General features: G+C 34.7%; 1 protein-coding gene across 1 annotated transcript; it reads left to right on the plus strand.

Moving 5' to 3' along the window:
- Positions 1-3,610: 3,610 nt before the first annotated feature.
- Positions 3,611-9,654, plus strand: LOC149234046 (uncharacterized). Its single transcript, XM_089371729.1, has 6 exons — positions 3,611-3,943; positions 4,165-4,297; positions 6,632-6,735; positions 6,879-7,050; positions 7,190-7,330; positions 7,480-9,654. Exons 1-6 carry the CDS (start codon positions 3,891-3,893, stop codon positions 9,319-9,321), a joined length of 2,445 nt encoding a protein of 814 aa, XP_089227855.1. The 5' UTR covers positions 3,611-3,890; the 3' UTR covers positions 9,322-9,654.
- Positions 9,655-10,783: the final 1,129 nt, after the last annotated feature.

Below are 10,783 nucleotides of genomic sequence, written 5' to 3' on the forward strand. Positions count from 1 at the left end.
CATACTCGAGCCTCAAACCATAGAACACCATCCTGATCCTGCTGCTAGATCTGGAGAATAAATCTGCAAAACTCATTCCTCTTGCAAAGACAAACTCATATTATTCTCTTCTATTGTGATTTCAGCTCTGATACCATGTAGAAATTCCTTGTAGATTCAAATTGCTAATTGTAATTTACTAAAACAATAGACTTGAATCTACTCTACCAACTACGAAAAACAATTAATGATTGCAAAATCACGAAGCATAAAAGAGAAAGAATTCAATCAACACATTACACAATGATTTCACGAGGAGAGCCACATCTAGAAACCCCTGCTATCTATATATTGCATTAGTCAGAAAATATGAGAAGATTACAAAGCTTTGCTCAAGCCCGAGCAACCTTTGCACTATCTCTATCTATTTCATAGCTTCCTAGACAAGCCTAGGCCAATACTTAACCAAATTTTGGCTTGCCCAAGTCCCTATTTCCTTGCGTTGTTTCCTTAAGAATTAGCTCCTATTAATTAGGGAAATTCCTCATCCACAAATACACAATACATCATAGGTATTCTTCTGACTGCATGCACCACCTATACAATTCATATAATTATACAACTGATAATACACTGCCCTTCAACTCCAATCTCAACTGGGTAACTTGTAGATCACACATGCATGAGTTATTTATGGTTGAATCATAAGTTAAATTGTTGAACACTGAAGTTGCTCTCCACTGCTAGACCTCCTACTAGTTCCTCCAACAGTTGGACTATTTTAATCGAATTAATTAATTACAACTCAAAATAAACTCAAGCAGGGCTCCTATAAAGTAAGAGCCACTCTACATGACTCAAGTTAGATCCTCAACTCGAATTAACTAAACCAACTAACTCAAACTAACTTAGTTAACTTGTACAAATTGTCATGTGATGTGGAATTGCAATTTTCTTCTAATTTAATAAGGAAAAATTTAATTAGAAATTTTCTTAGTACCATTTTCAACATAAAATGTAAAAAAAAAAAAATATAATTATAATGAAGAAATAGTTTCTATCAAAATATTGTAGTTCCTACTCATAATTAAAAAAAAAAAATATAGTCAATCTCCAAAATCTTCAAGTATAGATTTCAAAAGTTTTTAAAATTCCCTAACTAAATTCTATAAACACTAATATGGCATGAGTATAAATTCCTAACTAAATTTTACAAACACTAATATGACATGATTATATGTGAACACATGGATTCAAAAGTAATATAATCTTATCATATGTACTAATTTAAAAATAAAGACTAATGAGTTGGGTTATGAATAACTCTAAAATTGGGTATTTTTCAATAACAATGTTTAGGAATCTTAACATTTTAAGATAATTTGAATGATTTAGTTTTGGTTTTTTCAACCACATTCTTCTCCGATTTAACACCTAGAGTCCAAAGTGAACTTAGCTTTTCATGGAGACTAGAACTAAGTGGACTATTCCAAAAATTCACCAATGATGGACAAAAGAGCCTTTCAATATTATCAACTTTGGAGTCTACTGAGTCAATTTGGTTTTAAAAGGCCAAATACCAATCATCATGTATTCTCCATACATTGTTTTATCATTTTCATATCTTAAATTTTAATGCTAAGCTAAACCAATTGCAAATCTCTCTCTTAAGTTTCCACAAATAAATTCTCCTCTTACAATTCATGCCATTTACTCCACTACAAAAATGATTTAACTACTACTTACAATTCTCCATTCATTCCCTCTCAAATACTTTTTTATCATAAAAAAATCACATATTATACACTATAATCTCAAATATTTTTTAATCATAAAATAATCACACATCACACATTATAATTTATGCATCATGTAATTGAAATTTCCACCCAAAAAAACCAAATATAACACCTCAAACAAAACCAACAAGACCATTCTAACTCTCCTCCATCAATCTCACAAATAATCACTACCATAAATAACACCAAATTACATAATAAAACAACTAAAAAATAGAAACAATATAACTAAAGTATTCCCACATAAAGCTAATAACTCTGAGCCATGTGCCATAAAGTGATGCCAACAAGAAATCACTACCATAAATAACACCAAAATACATAATAAAACAACTAAAAATAAGAGAAAATAGAAACAAAATAACTAAAGTACTCCCACATAAATATAATAACCCTGAGCCATGTGCCATAAAGTGAGCCCAACCAGAAATAAGAAAAAGGAATGGCAATGAATACATCAAGATGCCCTGTCCTTCCACATATACATATGAGTCCACTTGTAAATGCCATCCATTGAGAAAACTAAGTTATGAAAAGGTCACAAGGATTTGAGCTTCTCTTATTACCATCCACTTGTAAATGCCATCCATTGAGAAAACTAAGTTATGAAAAGGTCACAAGGATTTGAGCTTCTCTTATTACCAAAAATAAATTCCCTTATAATTGAGTTTCAAAGTTGCTAGTTTCACTTACAACGTTTTTTTCTTTGTTGGAAAAATTTGGTCATACCACTTTGAAAATACAATCCCATTTAATTTAATTGAGTTTTAAAGTTGCTGAGTGTACTTACAAACCCAAAATAATTGGGCATCACGACCTTGGTATTTAAAACTGTATTAATGGTTAATTTTTTTTGGCTGAAGAATACTATACTAATATAAATTCAACATTTAATTAAATATTTTACATAAACTAAAATATTAAATATTTAATATAATTAAAATATTAAAATAAATGAATAAATAAACCAATGAAATGATATGAGATAATCTTTTATTTTATATATATATATATATATATATATATATTTTTTTTTTTTTTTTTTTCCCTATTTTGGAGTTGAAATTTTATGTAAAATTATGATTGGAAAAAATCAATTTATTTAATTTTTAATTACTTTAATGAACAATACTACATAATCTATAATTTATAATTCATATGTCAAGAGTATGTATTTTTTTTTAAGAGATCACAGGTTCAAAATCAAAGAGAATCAGAGGTCAAAAACATGTGTTTTTCTTAAGAAGTCACAGGTTCAAAATCAGAGAAATAGATTCAAAATCAGAGAAATAGAGTACATGTGGTTCAAAATCAGAGGGGTAGAATGTACATGTGTTTCTTCTTAAGAGGTCACAAGTTCAAAATTAGAGGGGTACAATATGTATGCCTTTGCACATTTAGCAGTGTAATCTCTCTACGGAGATGGATCCCTTATCCCACAAACAAAACGTCTCACACACCAAGTTGATATCTAGCTTCCCCTTGTCCAAGGAACAAAAAATCTCATACACCAATTTGATATCTAGCTTCCCCTTGTCCATCGAACAAAAAATCTCATACACCAATTTGATATCTAACTTCCCTCACTTTAAAATTAGATAATAATAATAATTAACTTAGATAATATTGGTTAGGGATAAATAATGACATGTGGGCGCACACGCTTACGCTTTGGTTGCGGGTATTATTAGCATGAAAAGGAGTTTTGTCTTTGTACTATTATATGTATATTGTAGTTGATTGGCACATATGCCAGCTGGAGTGGAGGTGGTCACTGGCCAGTTAAAATGTCATCCGCGTTATACTTATAATAACACGAGAGAGGTGGGATTGCATTTGATTAGCAGTTTGGCAATGGAGCCCACTGCCGTCGTGAGCGCGTTTCGTTCTAGTGAATTCTTCATTCAAAGTGCAAGCTGAATCACTTGGAAGGTTCCGCCCTCGCTATATGCTTGCATTTTTTAAATGCACAATTTATATGTGTACCAGAAATTTAACAGAGCTATTTATTTCTGCCGACCAGAAGTAGAATAGCAATTGAGGATTGATTTATTTGCATCATTCTGCGGTTTGTTTGTTTGTTTCTGAGGGTCTGCACAGTTCAGTGTTGACATGGGTCGAAAGCTGGAAACATTACTGGGAAAGAAATTCAAATCTTCAAAATGGTATTTGTCTCGTCATTTTACTCAGTATTTTGTTTCTCAGGTTTTACAGATGGAAGGGACTCAGTTTTATAGATGTGATGACTGGCAATTATGAGTCATCAGTTCCGATTTCGAATACCATTGGATCGGTTCATCTAGGTCAATTACGATGTTGGGTTACTTGCTTGTATTTCCTGTGTTAGTTTGGTCCATTGATCTGGGTGTTTTGGATGGATTTGCAGCAAGACCTTGTTGAAGATGACGGTCTCTCGGACCAAAATACTGAAGAATAAAAGGGAACTGCAGTGTAGGCAATTCAGGAAAGATGTTGCTCAGCTCCTTCAGAACGGCCAGGAAGAGAGTGCTCGATTAAGGGTGTGTTTTTGTTTTTAATTTTGAAATTTTTTGTCTCATAATTCTAAAGAAGATGTGCAATTTACTGGCAAGCCACAATACTGCAATGTTATCATTTTTAATTGGAAAGCAGCATGGGATCTATAATTAGCGGAAATATAAGTCCCTGATTTCCGGGCTCACATTAAAGTGGGGAAAGGGGAATACTGTCCAATCAAAATTAAGTAGGGGAAAATGGACTACCAGGATCAAATTCTACAACAAATCTAAGATTTTAGAGTCATTCAAAAGAACTATAGTATAAATTGCTTGTATAAAGATGGAAAAATATCCGGGGTTTGGTTTTAGACTTTTAGTAAGGGTAAATGCTTTTTCTGATCGGCCGGGAGCTCTGAACCCCTACTCTGTATTGTCATGGTAAACCCACGTTTATGTGGGGATTGCGAAACCTAGCTAAATTATTCAAATTATTGGGGTTCTATGCACATTGGGATTTGAACCTAGGCCATTATCAGGGCAATCACTAGACCACAGCTCAATGAACAACAAGAAATCCCAGATTTTAAAATTTGGAAAATTTGATTGACTTTCTTTGGGTTCAGTAGGCGTAGTTCAGTCCTCGGATTAATATTGATGCTTCTACTATATCCTTGGAATATGGAGTGGCCTCAAAATGTCAGTTATTTTTGGAATAGCTTAGGTTATTATCACATCAGAGTGCTAGGTTTGTACAGTATAGACAGTCGCATTTTCTGTCAATTTGCCTAAAGTAGCAATGGTTGGATTTGATACATTCCCAAGATCCTGTATCCGTACTGCTGTGGAAACTGGAGATGGATTGCTATCTTGTAAGAGTCCCTTGCTCTGCTATTTGCTATTTGGTATGTTTTTTATTCAGTTCACCCTATAAACATGCTTCCCCTCGCTTATGGTGTTCATTAGATCAATTCGATGGTTTTTAATAAGCATTCTCTTAGGTTAAGCTGTTGTGTTTGTTTCAATCCTTGTTACCAATCCTTGGAAGGCCTAATTAATAGCATGCGATTTGTTTCACCTAATATACGAAATGAGTATCATTCTAATTTAGAGGTGATCTGGTGAGCTTCATAATCACTTTAATAAAAGTGAAATGCTAACCTATCTTCAGACATGGAATTTTTCTATTCATAAAAATATGCCTGGTATAATTTGTCTACGCTATCTGGCATATAATAATGGGTACATAATGGGTGTACACTGACATCCTTGATTCTTCTCATGATTGTCAATTATTTCCCTATCACTGCTTTTTACTTCGTATTCTTTCTAGCTTTTTCCATATATTTCTATTTTTTGATCTGCCTTTGCCAAACGTTAGAAGATGACGAAACTCATTGTTAGGAGGCTGTAGGAATTCAGGAGACGTCCTAAGACATTCCCTGCACTTAAGTTCTGTCCTTTCTCGAATGCAGGTTTACAAAGTTTGTATTCTAAATATGGGACAGTGCATCCAACATGTGGAATGGACATTGTCAATAAAAGATATAAAAGATATAAAAGAAAATGAAAGAAATGTTCATTTTGAGGGAAAAATATCGAAATTCATAGGATTGCGCAAAATGTCTAGCATTACTATTAGAAACAGGCTTCTATAATAAGTTCTTATGCTTAGCATTCCACGGTCTGAGGATACTAAAATAATGGTACAAAATTACAGATTAGAACCGTATGCTTCTTATTCTTCCTATACTTTAACAGTTCAAGACTTATGAGAAATAATCAATTTATAGCGAGTTACTAATTTTTTTTTTTTTTGTGGGAAAAAATCCATAATTTTCATTCATTGAAAATGATAAAAATTACATTTTGTAGGCACACTAACTTTGTGTATGCGTAAAACTTTCAAATGAAAGTGGTAACAGTAAAGTATTAAAATTTTGCAAAAGACTGTCATCTGGGATAATGAGAATTATAATGAGTTACTATTACCAATAAAGTATGATAATTCGGAATTCCACAAGTTATTCTACAAGGTGCAGGTTTGGAGAGTTAAGCTTTCTATAATGATTGCCGGTGGTTATTTTACCCTAGATGAAAGGTTGAACACCCATTTTTGTAGGTTGTTTAGGTGCAGTCCAATTTAAATGGCATAAGATTTGTTGCAGACAATTGTTTCTATGCATATGTAGGAAAATTTCCTAAAGGTTGGAGATAGCTGGTAAATTGGACAATATTGAAAGGAAACAATTTATGAAGATGCATCCACATGAAAATAAAGATAGAGAACAAAATTGATTTTTAGGCTTGTGGTTTATAGGCCATAACCATTTGATTCTCAAACTTTTACCAAATTGAAGCTTTGTTCTTTTTCTGTAGGTGGAGCACGTATTCAGAGAAGAAAATATTCTGGCCGCATATATTCTCATTGAAGGGTTTTGTGAGATGATAACTGGAAGACTCTTAGCAATTGAAAAGCAAAAGTAAGTAAAAGCTAGGTTTTTATTGAATGAGATGTATTGCACTTTGCAATCTTTAGAAAACATAGACGCGATGAGAGCTCTCTGCATTGCTTTTAGTTGACATTTCTGATCGTATGCTGTTAACTGCTTGTCAACTATATTAGGGAATGCCCTTATGATTTGAAAGAAGCAATAGCTAGTTTGGTTTTTGCTGCCCCAAGGTGTGCTGACTTGCCGGAGCTGCAAGAAATTCGTTCTCTTTTTGCTTCAAAATATGGAAAAGAATTTACTACATCTGCAATTGAATTGCGTCCTGACAGTGGGGTCAACAGGCAGGTAGGCAGAAATAATTAGTGTAGCCATTTTAAATGTTGACCCAAATATGCAATTGAATGCTCTATGTACATAGAACTTTTAATAACTAGGGATGTCTAATGCAATGCTGATGGAAGTGCGGTTGTATCTTCTTCCTTAGATCATTGAAAAGTTGTCAACCAGAGTACCAAATGTAGAGGTAAAACAGAGGTTGATGAAAAACATTGCCACTGAACATGATATTGAATGGAATTTTGAGGAAGTCAACACTGAAAAGCTGAAGTTGGCTGAAGACATTCCGGTTAGTGCATTTATTTATTATTTAGTTCATCTATATTTTCCAAGAGCATTTTCTTGGCTTAAGAATGTGTTTAATCATTTTAAACATTTTTCCAAGTTTTATCACAGTCTTCATTATGATTGTGTTCTTATGACATTCTCAATATGCAGAACGAATCAAAAAATTATTTTGGACCAAACCAGACAACTCTAAAACCTGAAGATGGTACGAGTCTGGGTTCTATACCAGGAAATGAGTCAGACAAAAGATTTTCGATGCCATCACAATCACAAGCACCTGCTACTATCACAAAGAAGACTTCGGGTACCTATGAGCCTTCTCCTCCAACTCCTCCACCTGATGTTAGCAACATGAGTGAACAACAGTTTCAACCTGTTACCAAGCAAGGTCATGATCCAGCAAGACGTTTTGATCCTGACATATGTGAAGATGATTTACATGCCAAACAACAGATGGAAGGTAAGATGAATTACCATGATATGGTCACAAAAACTACTGCTGAGGGATTCATGGGTATGAAACAAGGAAATGTAAAATACACAGATGTGGCCAGTGCAGCTCAAGCAGCTTTTGAGTCAGCTGCTTATGCAGCAGCAGCTGCACGAGCTGCTGTTGATCTTGCAAAAATTGAATCTGGGAATACAAACCCAAATAAGAAAAGAAATGACTCAAGAGAATCGATGTCTGATGGTGAAAATGAGCTTCGTGAAGCACTTTTAAGAGATCAAAATGGAGGGAAATATGGGGTGCCTGTTAATGGATTGAGAAATGGCGGTAATGACACCAAGTCTAGAATCAATGATCAGCCAAGAGAGTTGACGTCTGAAGGTGAAGATGAGCTTCATGAAGCACTTTTAAAGGATCAAAATGAAGGGAAATATGGGGTGCCTGTTAATGGATTGAGAAATGGTGGTGAAGACACCAAGTCTAGAATCAATGATCAGCCATTTGACATTGAAAGTTCAAGGATGAGAAATGGAGGAAATGTTGTTCCCAGCACTAGGTCAAGCTTTGAAAAAATTCATCCCATTCAGAAAGAAAGTTCTGATTCTGAAAGTGGAGAAGAATGTTTAGGGGATCAAGTTTCTTGGTCTGAGGCTGATCTGTCTCGTGTGAACAAACACTACCAACAATATCATGATGAGTACAGACATAGTGAAGAAGAGTATGAAACCAACGATACTTTTAAGGATAAGGTTGAACCCCAATTGAAGAGGTCAATATCCGGCAGAGTATCAAATTCAAGTGAACAGTCTTCCTCCCATAAAGCTAGTCAGCCTATGTTTGATGACTCTGATGATGATGAAGATGAGCACCAGATGAATTTCTCTGGCAGTCCAAGTTTCCAAGGTACACTTGGGGGTTATAGAAACTTTGGAAAAGAGGATTCACCAATCCAAGATTTTCAGCACTTTGGTAATCAAAAGCAGTTTGATGATGAGAGTGATGCATATGAAAAGGTTGTCAGCAGAAAAGAATACCATGATCAAGATTTTGCAGATGAAATCCAAAGAGTTCCTGATAGTTACGTATCTAAAATAACGGTTATCCCACCTAGTAAGGGTTATGAAGGTGAAAGGCGTCTATTTATGCAAAGATCAAGGCCATGTACACCACATGAAACTGAATTTGATGATGAGGTGAAGCCTTTGAATGATGGAGCAAAACTTGAACACCATCTTGGAACATCCATTCTAGACTCCCAACCTGATAGCAATTCTCCTCCCAAGAGACACTTGAAACACAGCACTGGAGATATATCTGCTGATAACTCTACTTCGTTAGGATACAACGAAGAAATGGGCGAGAATGAGTCTCATTATGGTGTAAGAGGCCAATACACCAATTCATTGGCTTCTGATGATGGGGTGTACAGATATATGGGAGATGGTAAACTAAGTTGGTGCCCTGCCAACCTAGACAAGCAGCATCCTTCTACAGAAAGTCATAGACCATCTCGCCATGGCATATCTGTAAGGACTCGACGATAGCTAAAGAGCAGCATGATAATTATAAAAATGCTTCCAATGCAAAAACAGGATTTTCACTGCCACTGGATGATGATGATTTAGCTGCTCGCTTTGGAGCTTGTAGAAAAATAGGCTAATTGCGTTTCAAAACATAATCACTTATGTATTTGTATTGTATGGTACAATGTATAAATATTTATGCATGTGCATATGCTGCATGTGATGTCAACTGTTGAGCAGAGATAATGCACTGTAATTTATCTCCTTGGATGTGAGGTATCTTGATTGAGTGGCTTTTTGCTTATTTTTATCAACGGGATTGTACTTTTAAAGAAGGTTTGGTATCATTTTATTGTGTTGTAAACAAGACACTAGCAGTTGCTACTTTGCTAGAATGAACTTCAGACATAAATTATAATCCATAATACACCATACTTGTATAGCAATTCGTTGACCATGAATTTCTCGGTCTTTTAGAATTTATAAATAAATGTTGTATTGAGCATATTGTATTACAGATATATTAGGATTTGTAATGCCATGTTGGTTACCATGCAACTGCTGTCTAACTGTTGCAATTTTAAATTGGAGGCTGGATGGGTAAAAGAGGGGTGAATCAGAGGTAACCAGATGTCTTGTATAATGGAATAACCTGGGAGCTGAGAGAACACTGAGAGAAGGGATTAGGAAGCAAGTTTAGGAGTGTGTCTAGGGCTGACTTCTCTTGTAATATTATTCTTTCCACCCTTGCTCTAGATGTTTTCTCTTCATGCATAGAAGCTTTCTGAGGTGTGTTGATCTTGCCTGATTTTCCTAGAGTTTCAAAGCAAGGATTGGACTGTTTTATTTTCAACTGAATGCCCCTTAGACAATTATTAAAAGATTTAATTATCTGATTAAATAAGGTTGCATATATTGATTTTATTTTGAACTTAATCACTTGGGTTTATTTAAGCTAATGAGAAATTCCAATTTCGTATGGCATCAGATGGTTTTGTTACTGGATCTGTGGGGGCTTGAGTCTAGATCTATGGATCTGTGTCTGATCTGGATAAGGATATGGATCAGCCCAAATCTGCGTAGGATTTGCCACATAAACAGACCCTTCAAGTCCGGAACTGGATCCCAAGCCGCCAAATCAGATCCTGTGCCAGCTAGCCTGCACACACTGGATCCAAATTTAGTTATTTTTAAGTATTTTTAAAGGATGTTGACCACCTGTTTGAAATGCCAAGTAGCAGATATTCTATTTAGATTACTTATTATTAACCTGTAGGCTGTTTAGCTGTATAGTTAAGTAATTAATTACCTATAGCTTGTAGGTTGTATACGATAATGCTAGCAGGAAAGGTCTGAGTCACTATGTAGATAATATTATATACCATATACACAATTTTAAGTTTTCTGTGTACAGAGGATGTCTGTGTGATTACTAATTTAATTAGATCAATCCATCTAACATGCTCCTCTTGAAACAGTATGA

The sequence above is a fragment of the Pinus tabuliformis genome, chromosome 8, assembly GCF_031772625.1.
Source record: "Pinus tabuliformis cultivar Carrire ecotype Pingquan chromosome 8, CPIR1, whole genome shotgun sequence".
Classification (NCBI taxonomy): domain Eukaryota; kingdom Viridiplantae; phylum Streptophyta; class Pinopsida; order Pinales; family Pinaceae; genus Pinus; species Pinus tabuliformis.

Coding starts and splice junctions, on each gene's coding strand:
- LOC149234046 (XM_089371729.1), top strand. CDS start 3,891: ATGGGTCGAAAGCTGGAAACATTACTGGGAAAGAAATTCAAATCTTCA. Junction 3,944..4,164: donor AAATTCAAATCTTCAAAATG/GTATTTGTCTCG, acceptor ATGGATTTGCAG/CAAGACCTTGTTGAAGATGA. Junction 4,298..6,631: donor AAGAGAGTGCTCGATTAAGG/GTGTGTTTTTGT, acceptor CTTTTTCTGTAG/GTGGAGCACGTATTCAGAGA.